The 27,008-nt window shown below is 38.7% G+C and overlaps 1 protein-coding gene across 1 annotated transcript in view; it reads left to right on the plus strand.

The window, feature by feature from the left end:
* The window catches only part of SHC4 (SHC adaptor protein 4), a 155,905-nt gene that overhangs the window by 77,878 nt on the left and 51,019 nt on the right, over positions 1 to 27,008 (plus strand). The window contains exons 3-4 of the mRNA XM_020977316.2: positions 11,506 to 11,569; positions 15,377 to 15,496. Of these exons, the coding sequence (XP_020832975.1) occupies positions 11,506 to 11,569; positions 15,377 to 15,496 (184 nt within the window). The remainder of the gene's footprint in view (positions 1 to 11,505; positions 11,570 to 15,376; positions 15,497 to 27,008) is intronic.

Genomic DNA, 27,008 nt, shown 5'->3' on the forward strand with positions numbered 1-27,008 from the left:
AGGAGGCCCATGCCAAAGAAAACCAACTGTTGGGTCAGGCCACAGCAAAAATAGCATGCAGTTCCTCAGTTTTGAGATTCTGAATGTCAGGGGCTTTCCTTCTCTTTCTGTAGTTACTGACCCCCTGTTGGGTTCTGTCCCCCGCCCCCCCCCCCCTTGCTCTGCCTTTGCATGCAATTTCTTTGTGATCTTTGGCTTTTGACCTCCATTTCAACTCTACTTCACTGCTCCATTCTGTGCTTGGCTTTTGTAGACTTTCTCACTATAGACTTTTTAAAAAAATTTTTTTTAAATTTTTAGGCAATTGGGGTTAAGTGACTTGTCCAGGGTCATACAGCTAGTAAGTGTCAAGTGTTTGGTGTGAGGCCAGATTTGAACTCAGGGTCAGCGCTCTATCCACTGCGCCACCTAGCTGCTCCTAGACTTTCTCTTCATCTGTCTGCTACCCATCATCTTCTGACTTTGCATTGGTTCTCCTGGTGGATAATCTCCCTGATCCATCATTTTCCATTGCCTAACAAACATTAAGATTAGGAAAAAGGAAATGTTGCAGAAGAGTGTTGTGAGCAGGGTTGTAACACCCAAACTGACTCCACCATTTTTCAGCTATCTTTATTCACACACCCATGGATAGTCTTCTAGACCTAGCCCTCCAATTGGCTGTCATTTTGCTGGGATCTCTAGGGTGCAATGCAGTCTTTGCTGCAGTTGAGGATTAGAAAGAACAAACTTGTTATTTTGGCAATTTTAATCAATCTGGTCAATTATCTGGCAAATGGCCATTAAAATAGCTGGGAAAATTTTTTTTAAATAGCTGGGAGAAGAACATAGAGTGAATCAATCAGAAGAGGATTGATTTGGTCATACTCCATATATTATTTATGTGTGGGACATTTTATTCAGTTTTGCATTTATAGCCCTTCACAATTTAGTCAACCTACCTTCCCAAACCTGCATCACATTGTTCTCCTTTAATGCACACTGTGTCTCAGTGAAACTAGCCTACCTGAAATTTCCTGAAGTTTCTGTTCTGTCTCCTACCTCTGAGCCTCTCCAAAGGCTCTCTGTCATGCCTAGAACATACTCTCTTCTTGTCTACCACTTCTTGAACCCTACAGGAATTTCAGATCCCCCTAGTTGTTAATGTTCTTTGTCTCCTTAAAATACTCTGTATTTACTTTCCTGAATATGTGTTGTAGTTCTTTTTTTTTTTTCAGCCAAAGACAAGGTTTATTGGAACATCCCTCATATTGGGCAGGCTTTTAAGGAGTCTGAACATTAGTAAGCTATTGGCTAGATTATAAGAATCTGAGCCTGTAGTTCTTTCTCGATAGAATGTAAGCTCCTTGAGGGCAGAGACTGTTTTTGTTTTAGAATCTCCACTACCTAGTACAGGGCCTTAGATATAGTACATCTTTCTTAGTAAATCTTTGTTAAGTTGGACCGAATCTTTTTAGAACCAAATGACTTGGATCCTTCAAAAGCAACCGAAATACTAAGAGAGACTCCAGCCAGAAGTGTTCTTACTTTTATTGTTTGTAATTAATGCTGCCAAAATGAGGAACGAAAAAAGGGTTTGATTCATCCAGGAAAAAAAAAATTGATAAGAAATGGAGACTTATTTTTCCAGGCAAAAAGAGGAAGATTTCTCAAGTGTATAAGCTCTCTTTGTTTGCTGATAATCATCTGTTTGCTGATTATTTCCATGTATGGGAAGTTTTTGTGTTCTTGGGCAAATTATTTCATTTCTCTTGGCCTCAGCTTCTTCATCTATAAAATGAGGGCCTTGGTCTCTTAGTCAGAGCTCCAAGAAAGTAAAACTTCTCTGGAATTCCTTTGTTCTATGTTCCTCTTGAAACATCCACTCAAAGTCCAGTTGTTCCTCCCACCATTATTTTGCTACTGTAGTTTTTGAAATGGGCGTTTTTCAAATTTGGTCTGCATTACATTCTCCCACCAGTCACTCCCTTGAAATCACCAGCTATTTTAGGCCTCTGCTATCTTATTTTTTTGAAAAATAGAATCAAAAATACCTTGAAGGAAAATAAATATTCTAATGAAATATAAAACATACCAAACTTGTCATATACATTATTGGGAAATATAATTTGTTAATTCCAAATACATTACTTCTCTTCCTCCATCCTATGGTTTAGGCAAACTGGTCTGCTTTTGGTTCCTCACATATAGCCCTTCAAATCTCATCTCTGTCCCTTTGCACTGGCTGTACCCCATGCCTAGAATGCACTATATTCTTACCCTTGCCTCATAAATCCCTCCCTTCCTTCAAGTCCCAACTCAAGTACCATCTTCTGTAGGAAGCCTTTTCTTATATGTTCAAGGATTAGTATCTTTTCCTCCTAATGACCTTATATTTAACTACCTGACATTTATTCTGTATGTATTTATTTTTTATATATTCTTCCCCAATAGGATATAATCTTGAAAGCAATGGTTGTTTCTTCCTTTTTGTGGGGGGAAGGTTTGTACACCCAAGTGCCTAGCACTGTCTGGCACATCCAGTAAAAAAAATAAAGTGATAAATGTTTGTTTCTTGAATGATTGATCTCAGAGTGGACTAAAGGCCATAAACCCAGAACCAGCAGAAGAGATTTCCATTTGTCTTGTTTAAAAGTTTAATATGGACGTTGAAAACTCGAAGGCCAAAGTTAAGATGGCAATGAGCAAATGCTTCTGAAGTTATGAACGGGCAGGAGTGGAGATGGATGACTTTTATTTATAGCTTCATTTCTGGAGAGGGAGGGTGAGTAGGTGGAAGAGGAGAAAGCAATCAGCCCTTCCCTGCTTCCATTAAGGCACTGGTACTCTAGTTGTACCTCACACTCAGGAAGGGCAAATACATAGCTAGAGGAGAAAATAAGGTAAGGAGGAAATTTGTTATTGATTTTCTTTCCTTCTGTGAAATTACACAACTGTTCAGTGGTTTGCAGGAGCGTGTGAGTCAATTGGGCTGCATTTGAGACCACCTTGAAATTCTGTTCCCTTCTGATTCTTTTAAACTTCCTTTCTTCCTCTAACCCAACAGTATCATGTAGTGTTCAATTTCTCTTCTGTGCCAAGCTGTGTGGGAGCTTTTATTCACGACGCCACAACATTATTTTGCCTGTTTTCTGGCTGCAGTCAAAACTGTATTTTATTCCCAGGCCATGAAGCTTTTTCCTCTCTTCTGTAACAGGCCACTGGAAATCTGATGAGATGAGAGGGAATAAGGAAGTGAATAATAAGCCTATTTATAGCTTCAGCCTCTGGTAGCAGAACCATTTATCAGTAGTTAGACTTTGCTCTGTTCCTCCTGTTTGAACTGTAGCAGAATTCAGCTCAGCAGACTTTCCTGAGGAGAGTCATTTATCTAGAATTTGCCTTTCTATCTTTATACATTTTGGGTATGTTGAAGTCCCAGGAATTCTATTTCTCTAATAGTACCAAGTCATCTCTCGGGTCTATTTAAAGAAAATCTAAAGCCTTAGGGCTCACAGTAAGGCACATGAATTAATACTCACAGCAAAGGCCGGGTGCTGATTTTTGTCATTTGAAAAAGTGCTTGTGGAAAAATCAGGAAGTGAAGATTAATGCTCAAATAAATATAGGTAGTGTCATGGTGTGTGATGATGATAATAATAGCTCGCATTTATACAGCACTGAGCACTGACATCTGATACCCTGTGAGGTGTACAGTGAAAGCATTATTACCCCCATTTTGTGGAGGAAGAAAAGACATCTTAGATTTTTAGGGGAAATGACTTGCCCAAGGTCACACAGCTAATAAGCAGCAGGCTTAGGTCTTCTGACTTCTAATCCAGGGCTCATTCTATCATGTCACAGATTTTTGTCTCCCAGTTTAGATAAGACTGATACTTTGAAAAACTTAAGCAGGTTTGCATGTATTGCCTGTGCAAGAAGACACTCCAGAAAATTGGAGGGAGGGGAAGGAGCTCTGATGGTACCATTTCAGAAATATGACATCAGTGGATCAAAGACCATCCTGGCCTCAGCAGCATTTCCCATGCTTGATCACGTCTCAGAAATAGAGGATGTCACTATAATAAATAACTGATATTTATGTAGTGGGTTTCTTACATTATCTAACTTGAGTCTCACAATAGCCTTGTAAAGTAGTCTAAGTATTGTTATCCTCATTTTATTGGACAAAGAGGAAAAATAATGACTTATCTACTACATAAAACTAATAGATAGCAGATTGAGAAATGGATCCTGGATATATAGGCTCCAAATCCAACCAGCATCTCCTTTTCCCCTATAGCTACAATGCCTCCTTTAAAAAAATTTCTGTACCTACCTTTGGGTTACAAAGTGTCCTGTCAATTATTCCCACTGAATGCTACAGATTTGTTCTCACTGGCCCTCATGACAAAGACAGAGTGCTTGAGCTCACCAAGTTTATGATCTAGTGTGGGGGATAAGATATGTATACAAATAAATACAATACAGACTAGTATGTGATTCTTTTCACCAGGCATTTGGTAAGCTCTCAGTATGCGCAGATTCCTGTGATACTGATTGGAGACATAAAAGGGAGTCAGGCTTGGTTCATGGCCTTATGACACTTAGTAGGAGGGGGATCAAACACACAGGCACATTTGTGGTTGTTGATTCCTTTTTTCAGTTGTGTCTGACACTTCATGACCCCATTTGGGGTTTTCTTGGCAAAGATACTGGAGTGATTTGCCATTTCCTTCTCCAGCTCATTTTACAGAGGAGGAAACCGAGGCAAACAGAGTTAAGTGAGTTGCCCAGGGTCACACAGCTTGTAAGCATCTGAGGTTGATTTGAACTCAGGCCTTCCTGACTCCAGGCCTTGGCACTCTATCCATTGTGCCACCTAGCTGCCTAGATATTCTAATGAATGAAGGCGAAAGAGCAGCTGCTAGAACAGGCAAATATTAACAGGGCCTTCTGGAAACAACACCTATCTAGGGGTGTACTGTTAAATGTTTAACAACCAGCTCTCCAGAAAATTCAACAAACCAACCTGTTATGTCACACTTTTAAGCTTAATATTTTTCTCCATCACTCTCTTAAGTCTAGAGATCAACAACAACAACAACAACAACAAAATAAATCCAACTCTAATGTGCAGCATTTGCCGATTTCCAAGACGTAAATGCTCACATTGATATTTTAACAATCAGCTCTAATGAAAGTCTATTGGAGCTGGCTCCAGTATCTTTGTGTGATCTATTAGTGCCCGGACTAGGGAGGTGGGGGGAATTGAGGCTAAGGAGGGGATTAAAGTGCTGCAGCTTGAAGACTGGAGAGATACTTTATCTGAAGCCTCTTAGAACCCTGTGATTCTTAGGAGATGGGACCCTTGAATCACACTAATTATTAGGTTGCCTAATGTCCCCCAGGTGTCACACTCTGAGGATGGAGAAAGGTTTAACTGATCCAATTCTGTAAAGCAATGCAAGCACAGATCTGATATCACACTGTTGTCACTGCTTGTTCGCTAACTAGTGTAGTATACCTTAGTAATGAGTGTGGGTCTTGGATGTTTGGATGACTCCAGTACTGGAAACTCCCACCAACAAACACATCAAGAGAAAAAAAAAATCCAAGACAAGGCCTTGTGACACTATGTGGTGTAGACTTGCCTAAACTCTCTCCAAACAAGAAGTGACATGGTTCCAAAGCTGGTCTCATTCCTCTACTACCACGCCCTATTGATAGACAATCCTAAAGCTTGGTGGAACCTCATGGAACTGCAACTAACTGCTTACCTTATCAGAATTCTACAGGGTGTGCTTCTGAAGACAGTGGATAGAGTACTGGGCCCAGAGTCAGGAAGATGAGTTGAAATCTGGCTTTAGAAACTTACCACCTTTGTGACCTTGGGCAAGTCATTTTCCTCAACTGTAAAATGGGGATAATAATAGTACATATAGTTCCCTCACAGAATTGTTGTTATTAAATGAAATCGTTTTTGTAAAGTGCTAAGCCCACAGTGCCTTGCACAGAATAGATGCTTAGTAAAATGTTTGTTCTATAACCTCCTCCCTATTCCCCAGTTTGTTCTGTGAAGTTTGGATTCAGTCAAAGGGCCACACTTGAAGACCTAGAGGGTCACATGTGGCCTCAAGGCCACAGGTTCCCCACCCCAGCACTATGGGATGGGACAGCCCATTCCATTTTAGTCAAGTCAGTAAGCATTTACTAAATGCCTAGGGGATACAAAGAAAGGCAAATGACAGCCCCTGTTCTCATGGAGCTCATAGCCTAACAAGGGACACAATGTGCAAACAGCTATGAACAAACAAAATACATACATATATATATATTATATATATGGAAAACATTAGAGGGAAGCAGTAGAGGGAAGGCACTAGCATGAAGAGGGATAAGGAATTTTAGTTGCGATTTGAAGGAAACCAGAGAAGGTAAGAGGCAAGAATGCGGAGGGAAGTCATTCCAGGTATGGAAGACAGCCAGTGAAAACACTTGGAATTAGGAGATGGAGTGTATTGGGGGAGGAAAAGAAGGAGGCTGGTTTCATTAGATCTCAGAGTAAGTGAAGGGGAGTAAGGTGTTAGAAGCCTGGAAAAGTGGGAGAGGTGGGGAGCAAGTTATGGAGGGCTGTACATGCCAGAGGATGATCTATTTGATCCTGGAGATGATAGGGAGGCTATGGAGTTTATTGAGTGAGGGAGATGGGGTTGATACAGTCAGACCCATGCTTTAGGAGGACCACTTTGACAACTGAGTGGAGGACACAAGGTAGCGAGACCAACCAGCAGACTGTTGCAATAGTTCAGGTATGAGGTGCTGAAAGCCTGCAACAGAATGCTAACAGTATCAAAGGAGAGAAGGAGGCATATACAAGAGACTTAATGAATACAAAATTGAAAGGACTTGGCTGCTAATTGGGTATGATAGTGAGAGATAGAGAATGAGCAATCAAGCTGTTTTAATCATTTGTAGATTGGTTTTTGCCTTCCCAGTTTCTAAAATATTTAAGCTTCCAATTTCTGTCAATGCCAATGTGCAAAAAGCAATTACATAAGTTAATATAATTATATCAATTATTATAGCTTTAGCTTTTTTAAAAAATGGTTTCTTTTGTGCCTTTGGTTAAAGGATTTGTAATTGCTACAGCAGTCCTGTTATTTGCATAATTATAAGGGATTAAAATATTAGGATTAGAAATAACACTTTACATTTATATGATTATGTGATGAAAGTACCCAAGTGCCCCTTTCATTTTCACAGTATTAACTTTTGATGCCATTGAAGGGATGGGGGGAAGGGGAATTCTTATTTTGCAGCTGTGACCTAGGAATCATAGCCCAATTACTAGATAATATGGCATAGTGGAAAGAATACTGGTTCTGGAGTCAGGGGACCTGGATTCAAATCCCACCTCTGATACTTATTACTCATGTGACCTTGGGAAAGTCCCTTAACTTTCTTCATCTGTAAAATGAAGATGTTAGACTAGATTGCATCTGAAGTGTCTTCCAGGTCTAGGGCTCTGATCCTATGACTAGGTGAACTCTGATTTCCCTTCCTTTCCAGCCTTCTAGATCTATAATCTGGGTAGTAAATCCTCTACATTTATTTTGTATTTATTGTATCTCTTCTTTGAACATTCAAATCATACTGTCCTAAATTAGCAAAATTTTAGAATATAAAATCAACTTCACTATTGTGCAAAGAATATTTTTATTCCCTACACAGTTTGTTGGAAGGTATATTATAAGTGTTCTGTTTAGTCACAGAATTAGTCACTTTGACACAGATGAACACAATCGTTTGGATCTTTCATTTTTTTTTCTACCTGTCTCATCCCTAGGCTGACCAATTAATTGCTAATACTAGTCCCAATTAAAATATATCCTTTCTGTTTTGGCTCCAAGTATGTTTGGTTCCAAATTCCAGCTCAAAACCATATTCTCTGCTGTCTCCTAACACCCTGCACCCACTGCCTGTTCACTACCTTGTGTGAGCCATCATTCGATGAGCTCCTTTTCTAAAGTCCTTTATCTCTAGATCAGTTCCAATGATGGGGGTGAGAAGGCAGCTGGAGAATTGTGAAGTCTGGAAAGTCAGGAGCAGAGCCTGGAGAGAAGAAAACAATCATACCTGCAAGAGGCCTTTACTGATCCCACCCCATCCCACCAAGTGTTAGCATTTTCCATCTTTCCCCGATGATATTATCTATTTACTTTATGTATACACATACATACACATGTATATGCATACATAATAAACACACATACATAGTATTTACCTGTGTATTTATGTTATTTCTCCCCAGTTGAACATAAATTCATTGAGAGAAAGAATTGTTTCACTTTTGTCTCTGCATCATCATCATCATCTAACCATTTTTTTTTTGCCATTTTTAAGTGCTTAAACCATGCTTGTTGAATCATTTTTTCCTCTAGATCCTGGGGCTAGGTATCATGCACAGTTGGTACTTTATGTTTTTGGAACTGAAATGGAATTAAATATATAGAAGTATTTTTTCTGGAATCCAAGTTTTGGAAGGAACCTCAGAGTCCATCTACTCCTATCAGTACCTGGACAAGAATTCCCTCTACAATGTTCTCAACAAGAGTTCATTCATTCTCTGTGGGAACACCTTCAATAAAGGGGAACCCATTACCTGAGGTAGCTGATTCATTTTTGGACAGCTTTAACAATTATTAAGTTTTTTTCTACATAAAACCCAGATCGCCCTCTCTACAATCATATCTGCTAATTCTTTCAACACTGACTTCATTGATGGCAGCCACATTCTGCCTGTCTTTTCACTGTCTTTCTACCTTCTGCTTAACCATTTTTTACTTATTTATTTGTTTATTTGTTTGTTTGTTTATTCATTCATACATTCATTTATTTATTTGTTTATTTATGTTTAGTTATTTAGTTTTAGTTTTCAACATTCACTTCCATAAGATTTTGAGTTCTAAATTTTCTCTCCTTTCCTCCACTCCTTCCTCTCCAAGACAACATACAATCTCATATAGGCTATACATATACATTCATATTAAACATATTTTCACATTAGTGATGTTGTAAAGAAGAATTAGAACCAATGAGAGAAACTACAATAAAGAAGAAACAACAATAACAACAAGAGAGCAAGTAGTCTGCTTCGATCTGCATTCAGACTCCAAAGCTCTTTTTCTGGATGTGGATAGGATTATCCATCATGAGGCTTTCGGAGTTGTCTTAGATCCTTGCATAGCTGAGAAGCTGCTTAACTATTTTTGTTCTTTCCTATCTAGTCCAAAGATCGTTCTCTTTAGATGAAGAAGTTGGAGCAAAATCCGATTTCAATGGTTTGTAGTATTAGAAATTAAGCTGACTATGATCTGGTCAAGAAGCACAAATTTTGATTAATTTTTTAGAAATAATTTTTCACATGAGATATGATCGTATAACAAGTCAATGTTACATTCAGGGATCCATTTGGGTTCATATCTATTCAAATTGATGCTCTGAATCTCCATTCTCTCTGAACTTCTCCCTAATGGCCATCTGCTGTATTAGTCACATGATCTCGCACTGTAGTCATGAAAAACGGATGAGTTACTTAGAATAGAAATGCAGGATCAAATCAGGAAAATATATTAGCAACAACTACTCTCAGTACCTATGGCCCAAACCCAACCACTTTTCAATGCCCCAGGGATAGACGTTTGTCTCAGCCCTGCATAGCTGATATCAGATTGACAGCCACTCTGAGGGAGCAGGACATGAGAGGTTAATAACTTACCCTCTGGATGACTATGAAAGGGGCTGCTCCTTGATAAGGTCACTGTTGGTGCTGTCAGTAATCCTGAATCTTCAGGAAGTTTCTGACCCCAGTGATACTGGGGCACTAGGAAATCTGCTGCCTCCGAACCTTCTGATTCCATGGCAGAAAGGGTGAACCTTTGTCAGGATGGGTAACATATAACTGCATTGAATCCAAAGTCTAGCATTGCAAACAGAAAAGGGGAAACTATAATTTATATAAACCAAAAAGTGATTTTTGCCTTGCTATAATAACCCCCCCCAATAACTAGCATTGTATAACACCTATGTGCCAGGCACTGTGTGAAGCACTTTAAAATATTATCTCATTTGATGCTCACATATATGATCTCATTTGATTAGCACCTAGCTGCTTTCTATCCTTGGTACTTAACACAGTGGCTGACACATAGGAAATGCTTAATAAATGCTTGTTGGTGATTTTTATTAATGATGATGATGAGTCAGGGACTCCTCTTTCTATGGTCACTTCTTTCCTCTATTTCCTTCTCTGATAATTTGGTCTTCTAAGGATCATAGTATCTTATATTTAAAGCAGGAAGAAGCTTTAGAGACCATGTATTCTATTCACCTCATTTTAAACATGAAAAGACTAAGGCCTGCAATAGTGAAGTGACTTTGTCTAGGCCAGGAAGGAAATGGTAGAGCCAGGATTTGAACCTTAGTGCTCTCTCCAAATCCATGTTCTTTCTGCTCTATGGCATTGTTGTTTAGCATTCTTTTAAAAAATCTTATCTCAGAGGTATCCTCATACTGTCTGTGCAAGCTTTCCTAGCATAGGCAGAGTCTCTGTGGCCCCAAACCCGAAGTGAACATGGTAGACTTCCAGAAAGGCTCCCCTCGCAATAGAATCACAATTTTAAATCAGTGTGCCAAGTTTTAGGAGTGATATTGACAAACCACAGCTCATCCAAAGAAAAGTAACCAGGATGGTAAAAGAACTTAAAACTCTGGCATATAAGGATTAATTCAAACAAATAGAAACATTTTTCTTGGAAAAGAAAGGAAGAAAAGAAGGGAAATGAGCATTTATTAAGCACCTACTATGTACCAGAGACTGTGTGCTAAATGCTTTACAAAGATCTCATTTGAGCCTCACAACTCTCCTAGGAAGTAAGTGTATTATTATCCTCATTTTAAAGATGAAGAAACTGAGGCAAAGAGGTTAAGTGACTTACCCAGGATCACATAGTGGGTAATTGTCTGAGGATGGATTTGAACTCAGGTCTTCCTGACTCCAGTCCCAGTGTTCTGTCTATACCTGCCTTTGGGGGTGAGGAGGAAAGGGGTAATATTGAATGCAGTTAAAAAATATTCAAATAGTCATCATGTGGATGAGGCATTAGGTTTATTTTTACTTAGACTTGGAGAGAACCACTAGGACCAGTGGGTGGGAGTTACAGGGAGATAGATTTCAGCTCAACATATGAAAACACCTCTTAACCAACAGAGCTAATGAGTTACCTTAGGGGAAAGAAGAGGGGAAAGGTGACTTTGTATCACTGAAAGCTTTCAAGTAGAGGTTGAGTAACTGTTTGTAGAGGATATTATAAAAGGAATTCATGTTGGAAAAGGGTTGGACAAAATGGTCTCTGAGATCCATTTCACCTCTAGAATTCTATGCTTTTATCCATGCTTGTAGTTGGTGAATATACATAAGGTGAAAGATCAAACCTTTCATGGCTTCTGGGTTTTGTTCTGTAGGGAAGCAATAAGTCGCCTGTGTGAAGCTGTTCCAGGGGAAAATGGACCCATTAAAAGACGCAAGGTAAATAATAATTTGGTTTTCTTTTTGATGTTTCTGTGACTTTTGGGTGAATGACCCCAAATCTGTCATATATCATAGAGGACCCTTAACTACAGCATCATGCTATGTCATATCACCTCTCTCTCTCTCTCTCTCTCCTTTTTTTTCTCTCTTTCTCTACTTCTCTCTCTCCTCTTCTCACTCTCTCCCCACCTCTCTTTCTCCCTCTCTCTTTCCTTCCTTCCCTCTCTCTCTGTATGTATGTGTGTGTATATTATGTATATGTATATGTGTATGTGTGTGTGTGTGTGTGTGTGTGTGTGTGTGTGTGTGTATAATCTCCCAGTTGGAATTTGTCATACATTAATATTACCCACAGGCCTTATTTGGGCAGAATAAAAGGTTAGTGATTTGAGTAAGAGCCCCAGTACTTGAAATTGCCATCATTAAAGGACCATTCTTTTTGGTTAGGGTATTTTGGATTCTCTTCCCAGTCTCTTGGGAAGTACTTTCTGCTACTTGAGTCTAACCCAAGAATCCATTAATACTTTAGTATGAAACAGGTTGTCAGAGATCAGTAAGCCAGATGCCCTTCACAATTTTACCTAGAGCTTTACCTAGTGTCACTCAGGGTAGAATGGGGTAAGCAGAAAGAGAGGCTCTGACAACCAGATTGTGAGAATGGTGCAGTAGAAATAGCACTGGATTTAGAATCATATCTGAGTTCTAATCCCAGCTTAGTCACTTACTTCTTATATTTGGAGTCATTTCACTCTCTGGGCTTCCATTTCTTCCTCTGTGAAATAAAGATGTTGGGCCAGATGACCTCTCAGCTCTAAATCTCTTATCCTATGAGTTTATGATGCCATGACTCACCACTACCAGTTTTTCTGATGTGGCCCCCAGCTTGCTGCATCCATTTTTCACATCTTCTTCCTGCTTATTCTAGGCCCCTATGAAGAGGCAACTTCAGTGTACTGATCTCATTCAACAGTTTCATTTGTTTAACCCTTTCTCAACCAAGGAATAGCATCCTGTAAGATAGATAGCCTTGTGTATGAGTTTTAAAAAATCCCAACAAAATACCGCTACCCTAAAGTAAAATAAACACAGTATACTCTTCCCACCAAAAGGCAAACAGGTATGAGTATATAAAAGGAACGGTGGTCTTTTCTTTTTGCCTGAAATAATCCCTTCCTCTGAGGAAGGGGACTAAAATCTAGATTTAGGTGTGAATGTTTCTCTCCCCCTTCCCCCATTTTAAATATACATTCCATTTAACATATAGCCAGGTTCAGGCTTTACCAGACATCGATCTTGATGCTAGATAATTTAAGTTTTGTACTTGCTCAATAAGCAAAAAAGTTTGTGGTCCACTGGGTGGCATCATAGTGCAGAGGAAAAAATATAGGGTTAGGCTACAGGAGACGGGAATTATAATCCCTACTTTTTTTTTTATTATTAACTATGTGATTTAGAACCATAGAAGTTAAGAATTGGAAAATACCTTAGAGCTCAACATCGCACCCCCACTTTTATAGGTGAAGAAACACAATGAGTCACAAAAAGGCAAACTGACTTGCAAAAATCGTAAAGATAGAAGACTGGCAGGATCAGGCCTAGTACCCTTTTCTCCTGATTTCCCAATCAGAAATTCAACGAAGCCAATCACATATTCTCCCCCTGGAGGTAGATTCTTAACCTCTGCATCAGTTTCCCTATTTGTAAAATAGGAATAATAATGCCTCTCTCCTGTGCCCCCTCCCCCCAAGTGAGGGCAGGCCCTGGGCAAAATTGTTTCATTTTCTAAGCTTATCTTCTGCCGTACCTCTTATTTTGACGTGCACCCTTTCCCTATTTTGGTGGGTCTTCCTCCCATATACTTTTAGATGCCCAATGTCTCCAGACCCTGCCTCTTCCCCATTTTTAAAGCTCATTGCTAGCAGATGCTCTGATACCAGACATTTATACTTCAGCATGAATGACTGTACTTAAATGACTGTTAATACAGATATGCATTTTAAACCCTAGCTCTAATTATGAAAGGAAATGTTAAAAATAAGCTTTAGACATCAATGGGGAGGTATAGAAGATATTTTGAGGGTTGAGGGGACTTTATAGAAATTCATTGTATATACATGGTCAGCCTAAGGTTGTTGCGAGAAGGAACTAAATATATTTGTGAAAATGCTTTTAAAATTACAAAGCACCATATAAACATGAGCTATTGCTCATTATTAGTATTGCTACATAAATTATATTTTTAAAATTAGCAGCAAAAGAACACTGTGGAAGTTCAGATGAGTGATTTGCATATATTCAGTGAAATAATCAACACTGACATTAAGTCTGTCTTTTCTGTATATTAATAGCCTGTCTTACATAGGACCATATGGTATAGAGAGAGAAAAGGAGAAGGGCCAGGAATTGTTTATGTTGCTTTCTGTGAAAAACAGACTGCTACCTGGGATGAGCATGGGAGAATGTATTACTTCATTACCATTATTTACAATATACTTCAGAATGTGCTTAGTAATAAAAATAAAATATGAGTTCCAATAATGGATGACAGCCTGTGCAAAGAGTAATTCAACACTTTTCTGTTGTAAAAAGTCAAAGCAGGATCAGTCAAAAAACTTTACTTTCATTTTGCCCCTGCCCTACTATATTGACCCAATCAGAGTTCTCTCCCCAACCCTTCCTCTTCCCTTAAAATAAGCTCCTAAATACCCAGTACTCCATATTACCCACACCTTCTACTTTCACTATAGAACCCCACACAAGCCTACATTCCCTGGGCAGTGTCCCATGCTGAAGATCTATTTTTGAGACTGCCCACCCACCTGAATATGTTCCATTCCTTCAAGACTCTGATTTCAGCACCTATTAGCTAATCTGATAAACCCACCCTAGGTAATGTATTAATGGGTGCTAAAGTGTTAATGGTAGCCCAGCTCTCTGCTAATACTTATGCATTTTAACAGAGACCTTCTGGAAACAATGTCTTAACTCATAGAAGTGATTAATGGTAGATTTTTATGGGGGATGGAGATCTTTGGAGGGAAAAGGTGGGGGGGGGAGCTTATGGCACCCTTCCAATCTCACTACATAGACAACAGTCTACTCTGCTATCCCATGCTGGGCCTTGAGCCAAAGTACTGGAGGGCAGGGATATCAATGCGACATTTTTATTTTTTTGGTGAAAGGAGAAGACTGAATTAATTGCAGAGTATTCATCCATGAGCTGTGTCAGAGTGATTGATATGCAGGGATTTTGTGGTAATAGGGCCCAAGAAATAGTAGGGGGAGGGGCATAGAAAATATAGGAAGAAACTATTTTTTTCAACTTTTCTTTCCAGCAATATCATTGGCTGACTTCGCTGTCAGTAACAACTCCAACGGGTTGTTAAGCATGCACTAATTAGTCCAATGCCAGTCAAGAGCTCAGCCAACAGGGTAGAGTCCATTATTCCGTTCCCAGCTCTGCAGATTCAACTCAGGGAGGACCCCTGCAGGTCTGGAAATGCCAGTACAAAAGCAAAAACACCATGAAAGCCTTAGATTGGTACTTGACAATGTCTTTCCCCCCTCATAAATAACTGAGTTGGGGAGGGGATGGGTTTAGGAACTTTTACCTTGGGTCTGTGTTCCCAAATAAGACAGTGGCCCCAATGGGTCAGAGCTCCACTCTCAGAAGTCACTACATGGATTGTGAAATGATTTGGTTTATTTAAAGTAAAATAAGACCAGGCTTCTAGAACACATTTATCATCTCGTTAGGCAACAAACCCCACAACTTACATCAATTTTTCTTTCTTCTTTTTAAAGCCTCCAGTTAAGTTTTTATCTTCTGTACTTGGCAGAAGTAACCTTCAATTTTCTGGAATTAATATAAAACTGACCATCTCAACATGTAGCCTTACTCTGATGAACATTGATACTCAGCAGGTAAGATCCTAGAGATAATTTTACTTGAAGGTATTTTTTAAGATACTAATGATTCATTTCTAAATGATTCATTTCTAAATATGTTCATTTGTCTCTATATCCATTCATTGATTTATTCAAAATTCAATAAGCATTTATCAAGTTCCTGACATGCTTCAGGCCCTGTAGTAGGTGCTGGGAATACTCAGACAAAAAAAATGAAACTGTTCCTGCCCTCAAGGAACTTACATTCTATTGGATATTTTTTCTAGAGGTAATGGGACAAATAGAATTTCATCAGGGATGATGGAAGGAGAACCATGTAAGTATATATAATAATAACATATATGAGAATAGTAATCAGTTATCATGTAGGGGCTCCTAGAGTGGAGACTCTCTCCTCTAATGTAGCATCTTTGACTTAGTAGATAAATTCTAAGAGAAACAGAGATTAAATGACTTGCCCAGGATCAAATGGCTATTCAGTATGAGAAGTCAGATTTGGATCCTTGTCTTACTGACTCCAAGTACAGTTATCCTTTCCACGTTGCTACTTTCCGCCATGAAGGTTTTTATCTCAGGTTGGCATAAGAAATTAAATGGGAATTTAGGGGGATTTTTGTGGAAGCCGAAGATGACATTTGAAGGCCCACCAATGACACAGAAAAAAGTTTAGAAACTCAGAAATGTATAAAATATATGTATATTTTCGTATAATATCAACATATTTTATCTTTTAATACCATAATAATTCAGACTTCTACAGTATGAAGGGAGGGCCAAAAACTTTTATGCAGATTTTCCAAATCATGGGGGTAACCATGCCTCCAACCCCCAAGATGTGGAAGGGATAACTGTACACCATGTTCACTCCACCAGGCTGCCTCTTTTAACCAGTTGTGACAGAAACATTTATTGTTGGCTGGCCTAAAGCATGGAGAACCTATTTTTTCTCTTGTTTAATATAGAGCTCCATGCGCCCTACACAAGTGAGTGCCAAATAAATGCTCTTTGATAATATCAATGATGATGATGTTTCAGAGAGGGAGAACAATACTCTGCTGCTACCTTGCAGTACCTTGCTTTAGAAGGGAAACTGAAGGCTGGCTTACTCACCAAGGATAGAGACTTTGGTCCAGAAACCATGCTTTGAAAAGGTCACATTTATTTGCATACCTCATTTCCCAGGTCTGGACTTTTTAAGGCATAGATATAGATACTCACTAGAGTATTTCAAACCGCTGCCCTCTTCTCATTAACAGCAATTCTCTCTCCCACCTTTTGCCAAGGCAAAGAATTGTAAAACCAATTAACAGAATGTGTGAAGAAATTCTATTTAATTTTAAAATTAAATTTATTTATTTAATTTTTTAGTCAACTGAAAGTTAAGCATAAAATCCTTTTTCTTTCAGGCCCTATTGTTGAAAAACTTTCTAAAATGTTAATATAATTCCCTGATTTTATATTCATTCATTCAACAAATATTCAGTGATTGCTTACTGCATAGTGCTTGGGGTCTGAAAAGGGACTCTTAGCCTGGGGGCTGTGAACTTGTTTTTATATACATATATACATACGTATACATATGTATGTATATGTTAGTATATATAGTATATACTATATATATGTTAGTAACTGTATATATAGTATATACTCTATATATGTTAGTATATAGAGTATATACTATATATAACATATATATTAGTAACTGTATATATATATAGTATATACTATATACTATATATGTTAGTAACTGTATTCCAATATAATTGGTTTTCTTTGTATTCAGTCATTCAGTCAATAAGCATTTATTAACCACATTTATTATGAGCCAGGAATTGTGCTAAGCAATGGGGATGCAAAAAAGCAAAAACCAAGCCAAAACAAAAAACTCAGTCCCTGTTCTCAAGAAGCTCCCAGTCTAATGGGAGAGACAAATTGCAAACAATTATGTATAAACAAGATACATAGAGGAGAAGCTGAGGGAAGGCCCTAAGATTATATAGTGGAAGGATGATAGTAAAGTAGAAAGGATGCTAGATTTGGAGTCAGAGGTTTTGGTTTGAGCATTGGCTCTGCCACTTAACCACCTATGTGACACTGGGTAAGTAACTTCACCTTTCTAGGCCTCAGTTTCCTCATCTGTAAAATGAAGGGATTGGACTATATGACCTCTAAGATCCTGTCCAGCTATATTTCTGTGATCTGGACCTGTGATTAGATACAGGCAACTATCTATAGATAGGCAACTCCTAAGGCTAAGGAAGACTGGGAAAGACTTATAGCAGAAGGTGAGACATTAGGTGAGACTTGAAGGAAGTCAGGGAAGCCAGGAGGCAGAATTATGAGGGAGAGCATTCCTGGTATGGAGGATAAATGATAAAATCATTTTGTGATATGTATATAGTTGATCCTCATTATTTGTAGATTCTGGATTTGCCAGTCTGCCTACTCACTAAAATTTATTTGTAAACTCAATACTTATGGCACTCTTGTAGTCTTCCTCAGCAAAAAATTTGAGTTACCCAATGCACACATTCCCAGCTAAGGCTGAACAAGGCCAGCTCTGCCTTCTTGTTTTAGTTCTCATACTGTAAACAAGCATCTTTTTCATGGTCTATCTGGTGTCATATTTTTCATATGTTTGTGCTATTTTTTGGCAATTCTGCTGTTTAAAATGGCCCCCAGTTGTAGGGCTGGAGTGCTGTCTAGTGTTCTTATGCACAAGAAGGCTGTGATGTGCCTTATGGAGAAAATCCATGTGTTAGATAATCTTTTTTCTGACACGAGTTATATAATGCTGTTAACCATGAGTTTGATGTTAATGAATCAACAATATGGTACATCCAGAAAAAGGAAGAGGAAATTCACCAATCTGTATGTGAAACCACTCTGGAAAGTGTTAAAGTAAATGTTGTGACCGGAGGCTTATAGGAACCTAACCCTGTATTTCCCCTAGGAGAAATGTTTCAGTAGTTGCTAATTCAGTGTTCACAGTGACTTTATAGAACATAACCACCACAAATAATAAGAATTGACTATATTTTCTGTTATGAATTTAAAACATTGGTTTGAAAAGGTCTCTTTAAACTTCATCAGACTACCAAAGACACAAAAAAGATTAAGAACTCGTGGACCAGTAGGCAAGGTAAGATGTGTCACAAGGGAAGGTAAAATTTGATAAGTACATTAGAGTTCAAAGTAGCATAGATCCCTTCTTGCATTTACAGAAAACCTGTTGGGTCATTTCAGTCATGTCCAACTCTTCATGACCCTATTTTGGGGTTTTCTTCCCAAAGATGCTGGAGTGGTTTGTCATTTCCTTCTCCAGTTCATTTTACAGGTGAGGAAACTGAAATACATAAGGTTAAGTGATTTGTTCAGGATCACAAAGCTAGTAAATGTCTGAGGCCAGGTTTGAACTCATGAAGATAAGTTTTCCTGATTCCAAGCCCAGTGCTCTATCCACTGTGTCACTTAGCTGCCCTGCAGAAGAATTGGGAACATGTTATAAATTCATGGAGGAAATGACATTTAAGCTAGGCTTTGAAGGATGAGCAGGATTTCAACAGAGAGATGATAGGGGGTGGCTATAGAGGGCATTATAAGTATAGCAAAGAGTGTGGTCAAAGGTATAGAGGCAAGAAAGAGAAAGACATGATCAAGAAATGACCAAGAGTCCAGTCTGCCTGGCATATAGAATACATGAAATGGAATCAAGAGAGATAAGGTTAAAAGGGTAGGTTGGGGCCAGATGGTGGAAAGTCAGGGTGAATTTATTAATTTTACTTAATTCATATATTATTTACTGAATTCATTCAGTAGCTGATGGGAATCAGTTGAAGGGTTTTTTTTTTTCTGCAGGGGAATGACATGATCAGGACTATCTATCTGGCAAGAGTATATAGGACAGACTGCAGCAAGAAGTTGGAAGAAAGTCGATTCTTTTGGAGGCTATTGAAATAATAAGAGTTAACTAGGGCTAATCTAGGGTGTTGGCAGTAGGAATGAATAAGAGGGGACGGATGTGAACGATTTTATGGAAGCAGTGTCAGCAAGAGTAGAGTATGACATAATTGAATTCTCTTTTGATTTCATTCAGGATATTGGAATACCTCAGGATCAACATTATGAATTTCAATTTTTACTATCCAGTTGTAGCAATCCTGAAGGTGTAGGATATTGGATTCAATGTCCCCTGGGAAGTGCTTTTTAGAATTGAATTGCTACTATCAGGTTGTTTTCTGGTGATTTTTTTTCTCTCCTAAAAGCTAAGTACAAAAGAAAATTCTAATTAGTTGAAAGCTTTGGTTAGTTAGGAGAACAATCAAGGGTATTGAAGGGCTTTCAGATCATGCTATATCAAAATTAGCTGAAGGAGTTAGGGATGGGTGGGAGGAATATATCAGCTATCTTAAAAGTATTTAAAGGTCTGTCTATGGAAGAGAGATTAGGCTTGTTCCACTTGGTCCCAGAACTAGGAACAATGGGACAGGTTATAGAAAGACAAGTTATGGGCTCGGTGTTAGGAAAAGCTTTTAAATAATTAGAGTTCTCTGACAGTAGAATGGGCTGCTTCCAGAGACAGTGGAATTCTCCTCACTAGAGGTGAGGCTCAAGTGAAGGTTGGTTTATTACTTACTTATTAGAGATATCCTAGTGAGGATTCTAGGTCAGGTACAGGCTGGATTAGATGGCCTGGCATCCCTTCCAACTCTGAAACTTGGGGATAGTTTGCTTCCAGTCAATCTGGATTTTACTTTATTAAGTCCAGTGAGCTATTTAGTTTTAGTCTAAACGAACATTAATGAACCACCATCACTGAGCAGCTGTAACTCAGACATCCTTTACACAAGGACTTTCCCATGCACTTGAACTCTAGGAAAAAATACACAAGTACATCCCTGTTAGTAACACTTTACCAAAGTGACATTAACTTTTAACTTCTACTTTTCACTTCAGGATTTCAGAATGAAAGAAAATGAAAGAAATGAAAGAAAAATGAAATGTAAATGAAAGGAAAAAGAAAACACCTGAAGGTGTGGTGGTGCATAAGATAGCTTGAGAAAAAGTAACTTAGGGAAACAAGTTCAAAATACCAATCTCTCATCTTGTCTGTCTGAGCACTGACCAGCCAAGAGAGTTGAGATCATTGTTACAAGGCCAGCGTGACATCTAGTTCTCGCTTATGTGATGCCAAACATCTGGATAAAAAATGAAAAATGCAGTCAGTCATCCAGATGTTTTGTCTACACGACGTCTGTACATTTGGAAACATTCAGGGGATTGGCTGAATTTCTCACTTTTCACTCAAACAGCTGTTTGGCATCTGGCAGATATAGTCTTGTCTTAGTTATATGGTCTCATTGACAGAGTCTAGAGGCCCTCAGTAATCTACTCAAGAGTATTACATGGTGGAAGGAAAAAGGGCAGGGTTAGAATGAGTATGGAGACATCCAGAGATAGGTTCAATCTTTGGGGACATATTTCTTTTCATAGACCTTTTTTCATGTCCAATGAGGTGATTGGGAGTTCAGGAGGAGGGTGTATGAATGTGGTTGTTACTATTCTCAGTACTACCTGGTCCTTGCCTTTCATCCCATCCCATTCTCCTCCTGATCCACTTCTACACCTGTACATTCTACTGTTTCTTCAACATTGCTACACACTGACATCTCTGGGAGCAAAAGGGGAAGCAGACAATAAATATATAAGTGGCGGCCATTGCTGACACCCTTTCTAGTCACTGCCCTGATAGAGGGACTGGCAAACCATACCTTCTCCTTACACTGGTGGGTTTGGGGAGGGGATTATCCTACTGCTGCTGGTGGGCATTTAGTGATAACACTCAAGTCAGGCAGGATCTCAAAGCTGTTAGATCCAAAAAGTGAGGTGCTTTTGTAATTGTTTCAGCTTTTTTTTTCTGGCTGGAGGGGAAAGTGGTTGGGAAATATGGCAGATGGCTTTGGTTACTCCACTTCAAGAAACCCATAACAATTTTAACAAGGGAGTAGGTCCCAAGGAAGGGCAATCTGAACAGTGCAAAGACTAAAGCAGCTGCCCTGTGAAGGCTAAAAGAGAAAAACAAAGGCCAAAATGGGCAAACATTTAGACCCCTTAAATCGGTAAGAATGAAGTTAGAGAAAGAACATGCAAAAAATTGTTCAGTTTGTGAAGGGCATAGATAATATGTTCATCTAGTCCTCCAAAACTAGAATTATGGGTGACCCTGAATAATTCAGGTGTAGTTTCAAGATAAATTAAAGGAACTACTGACACTTCCTTGGGGAGATTCATTTAGATGAAAATATAAATAAATTGAAGAATGATTTATGAAAACTAATAGATGGAAAATAGATGATGGCACAGTGGAAAGCATGCTGAATTTTGAGTCATAGCATCTGGTTTGAATGCTGGCTCTGCCATTTAACTACCTGCATGATCCTAGGCAAGTCAGTTTGCCACTCTTCGCCTCAGTTTCATCATCTATAAAATGAAAGAAGTTGGACTAGACGACCTCTAAGGACCCTTCCAGATGGAAATCTATGATCCTGACCTGTGATTTCATCAGCATTGAGAATTCTTTTTCTAAATAACATTGGTAACTTCCATGATTTATAATCTTGGGGGGCTTCCTGGGGGGCTTCTTGGGGGACTGAGAGGTTAAATGATCTGTCCATGGTCACACAGCCAATATTTATCAGTATATGAACCCAAATCTTCATTATTCCAAAGCCAGTCCTCCACCCATTATGTTACATTGCCCCTCTATTAATGATGAATAATAAGTTACATGTTCTGGGTACATTTTAATCTAAAAGGAGGACATTATAGAAGCAAGCACTATAGCCTTCCATTAAAAAAAGGTTTCATGTTGCCAGTGTCAAAAATGTAAAATTATATTTGTTTGAAAAATAATCATCCTTAAAATGGCACTACCCACATTAATGTGGAAAAATATATTTCTTAAAATATTTCTACATAAATATTCACTTGATTACTGAGTGACCTATTTCCATGAGTAGATTTTACATATATCTTAATTTAATTCAAGTGACATGTCCTTATCAAGTGACATAAGTTGAAATTTTAGGCCCCAAAGCAAAAGTTTCAGAAAGAGACTAACCTGCTTCTTGCTAGTAATTGCTTTTCAATTATCCACCCACTCTTCTTTGGGACCACTCAGTCTCTAGTCATGACTATATGAGGAAAGAAGAAAAAGCAAATAAAATGGAGAGAGAGAGAGAGAGAGAGAGAGAGAGAGAGAGAGAGAGAAGAGAGAGAGAGAGAATGAGAGCAAGGACACTTTCCAGCCTCTACAAAAATTTAGTAATTCAACAGATATATACTGTCTTGGATAAGTCAATGAATAAGTGTTAATGAGTGCCTACTATAGTCACTGTGCTAGGTGTTGGGGACACAGACAAAATCAAAAGCAGTGCCAGGCTTCAACGACCTTGTAGTTTAGCTGGCGGAGATGACAAATACATATATTTTGTGGTAAAGATACTGGAAACTGGGGTTGGGGGTGGGATAGTGTAGCATGGTCAGTAAAGGCCTTATTTAGAAGGTCTTTTCAAAATTTCCCCAGTTTAGGCTGAGACACGTCCCAGATCTCCCTTATGTTTTCATTCTCCAACCTGTGTCAGTGTATAAAGTGTGACAAAAAATAAATAAAAAGATCCCCAAAGATGGCATAAACGATTTAAACTAATGAAAAAGATCTAGTTAAGTTCTAGCTCATCATGGCAGACCATAGCAGTCTTTGCTCCAGGCACCAGAAAATGTGTGTGTGTGTGTGTGTGTGTGTGTGTGTGTGTGTGTGTGTGTGTGTATGTAGGTGATGTCACATGTTTCCTTAACAGATAGAAATAGCTAAGGTTAGCTCCTAGGTAGCCAGATGTTAAAATATGAACCTACCAGATGGCCTGTTTCCTACTTCTATTGTTGGCAGACACACTCTAGCTTGAGCTACTCTTCTGCCTGCCCCTGTCCTGCGCTCTTCCATATTGGCAGCCTTCCCTACCCTCAGCTAGATACAGTGGTATTTTTCTTCCCTATGTGGGATCTTGTCTAACATCTGGGTTCTCCCCTAAGGTCTCTTCTTCCCTATCCAACCAAATTTGTCTTATAAAGTTGATTTAAAATCCCCTGTATGCTACTTGTCCCAGGGCATCTGTTGAGGTTGCTTGCCCTGGGTGCAAGATGTATTAGTTATAGCTCTGTAGTGTATAATAGCAATGTGATGAAGTAAAATAAGTGCTAGATTTAAATTCAGAAGACATGGGGTCAAATCCTGACTCTTCCCCTTATTACCTATGTGACTTTGGATAATTCAATTAACCACCCTGGGCCTCAGTTTCCTCATCTGTAAAATGAGAAATTGCAAGGTCCTTTCTAATTTGAAATCTTGAGTTATAGGACTTCTAGACTAATGAGATTTCAAGGCCTAGTTGCTGACTTCAAAATAAATCAGACCAACTACTGGAGTACTTTCCATTCCAAATCAACAGAGAGTGAGCCTTCCTTCCACTCTTTCTTACACTTACCGCCCTATGTCTAAAGCAGAAAGGATAGCTACTGCTTAATTCCTGGTTTTGTTGATTGTATGGCCAATCCCTCTGGGCCAGCTCTTCTCCTGATGCCTCTTTCCAGAGGGAATTGTCCATAATTGCTGTTGCTTATGTGTCTATGTACTCCAGGAATGGTCATCCTTATGGCGTGGTCATGGTACTTCTTTTTGGAGAGGAGAGATTAATATAAAAATGTGATACAGGCAACTCTGTGATTACAAGATACGAAGAAGGAGCTGACTTCCACTGGCAGGAGTTTCTCATTGTTCCCTTTACCAATGAAATCATAGCTCCTATCCCTACCTAGCTAATCTAGCTCCTATCCCTATTCCTTTATGAGTAAAAGAACTATTAACTTGGATGGCCAGTGTCCTGGTTCAGTCCCTCTTTTTTTTTTTTTGGCATCTGTTACCCTGGGGAAAGAGAGGGATCTGCTACCACGTTTTTCTGTTACTGTCAATTTACTAATGGCAGCATTCCTGACTATAGTTCCATGAAATAACAACCTCCTTATCACTACCTGTTATAAAATTCTTTTCTTCCTTCAAGGCCCAGTTCAAATATCACCCTCTTCATGAAGTCTTGCCAAGTTCATTTAATTTAATCAAATAAACATTGATTAAGCACCTACTATGTGCAAAAGCACTGTACTAGGAACTAGTATACTAGCAACAACCAAAAAAAGTCCATCCTTGCCTTTAAGGAGCTTACATTCTACTGAGGAACCAGATAAGTAAATACAAGCTAATATGGGGAAGGACGGAACACTATCAACTGGTGGGGTCAGAGAAGATGAGGTGATGGAGAGGACATGGCATCTGGGCTGAACCCCTGATGGAAGATGAGGATATTAACAAGAGGAGCTACGGAGGGAGTGCATTCGAGGCATGGTAGACAGATTGTGAGAATTCACAGAGGTATGAGATAGAATGTTACATATGAGGAAGTAGTCTATCTGGCTGGAATTTAGAGTATGGTAGAAAGCTGCAAGGGTCAATTTCAGAGGCTAGATTTAAGCCTAGAAGCACATTGGGACCCACTTTAAGATTTTTGACCTCGTAGGAAAATTATTTTGAAAGCTACAGATGATGAATTGGACAGAGGGAAAGACTGAAAGCAAGAAGACCAATTATGAGGCTATTACAAAAGTCTATTGGAGAGGTGATCAGAGCTTGAACTCATGTTCAAGATACCTCATGTTAGTAGAAAGAGGCACTACGATATAAGGGATAGAGAATTAGCCTTGGAAGTTAGGAAGAATTAGATTCAAAGCTTGCTTCAGATGTACAGTGGTGTGATCATGGACAAATTACTTAATTTCTCAGTCTATGCAATTATCTAGTACTGTAGGTTGAAGGCTTGTTGCAAAAACATACTGGTAGAGGGAGATTTCATAGTGGGAGTTCCTTACATGAATGAAATCACAGGTCTACACCAAAAATGGGAGGTGGTGGCATAAATAGAATTATATTTGTAATACCTACCCCACGGTGTCATTCTGAGGAAAGCACTTTGTAAATCTTAATACATGATATAAATGTGTTCTATTACTATTATTATTAATTATTATTATATGAAATGTTATATCCTCAGTGTAGGTACTTCTTTACCAACAGAGAATAAAACAATGAAATCATTAACAGTAGTAGCTAAAAATCACTACCTATTGGTCAACACTTTGGGATGAGCCTTCCTGAACTTAGAATAGGCCTGAGATGACAAAGACAGAGTACATTACCAGGTCTCTACTGGCAGCCTTTCCAGCTTTGTTAGGATCTGGTAAAACTTTTGCTTCACTGGCATAACCTTCAAGAACTCAGAATCACCTCCAGGCTAGGGGCATGTGTGTTACAGTGGGACTCTAGTGGAGGATAATGTGAATAAACAAGACAAAACCAGTTAATAGAAAAATAATTTTATTTTATTCATCCCAAATTCCAAGAAGGAAGAAAGTTGATTTAATGAAAAGAGCAAGAAAATGTATATGGAAACTTCTGTGAAAATTTTGAAGGGAATTTCTCAGTATTATCAAAGATTTTAAATTCTAATTTCACTTTACAACTTTTTATATAATCTCAGGATTTGAAAAGGGCTCTCTGAGGTAACTGGGCAAGAAGACACAGGGAAAGAAGGGCATTAAAGAGGTGTGTGTGTGTGTGTGTGTGTGTGTGTGTGTGTGTGTGTGTGTGTGTGAAAAAGTTTCCTGTAGTGAAATGGACTGAGCTATGAATGGTGAAAGGCAGAATTTTGCTAGATGATGGGTATAACATTTGCATAATCCTTTTGATTGGGGAAGAAAAGGGGTGATGGGGAATAAGAATTTATCTTTATATAGTACTTTAAGGATTACAAAAGAGCATCCTTGAAACAATCCCACAGTTGGTGGTACAAGTGTTATTAAAATATATATATTTTATAGATCAGAAAACTGATGCTCAGAGATTAAGTGACTTGCATGTGATCATACAACTATTAAGTATGAGAAGGAGGATTCAGACTCAGGTATCCTGATTCCTAGCCCTGTGTCCTATACCCTACACTATACTGCCACACTAGGGAAGAGATTTGGGGTCAGAAGGTTCCCTATATTGGCCACCAGATGGTACAATTGGTTTAGGACAGCTTGGCTGCCATTGAAATGAGCAGGCAGGAAGCAGGGAGAACTATAACTGAATGAATGAGATAAAGAGATAGATATTGATACATAATTTACTGTAATCTTCTCAGAATATGGATATTTTATTCACTAGATTGAATATAATGATGTCTCATAGTTATTGGATCATTCTTACATGGCTTTTCCTAAAATGTGTTTTTATTCAAACAAGAAGAGTACATGCTGTACTATGTTTTGGTTTCCAAAGAAACCAAGTTCTTAGCCTATGATACAAGAGGGCTTTTAGGGAGGAATAGACAGGGGAGGGTAATTAGGGAGGAATGTCTTAGGGAGAAATGAATAC

This window comes from Phascolarctos cinereus, unplaced genomic scaffold, assembly GCF_003287225.1.
Source record: "Phascolarctos cinereus isolate Bilbo 61053 unplaced genomic scaffold, phaCin_HiC Scaffold_3;HRSCAF=262, whole genome shotgun sequence".
Lineage (NCBI taxonomy): Eukaryota > Metazoa > Chordata > Mammalia > Diprotodontia > Phascolarctidae > Phascolarctos > Phascolarctos cinereus.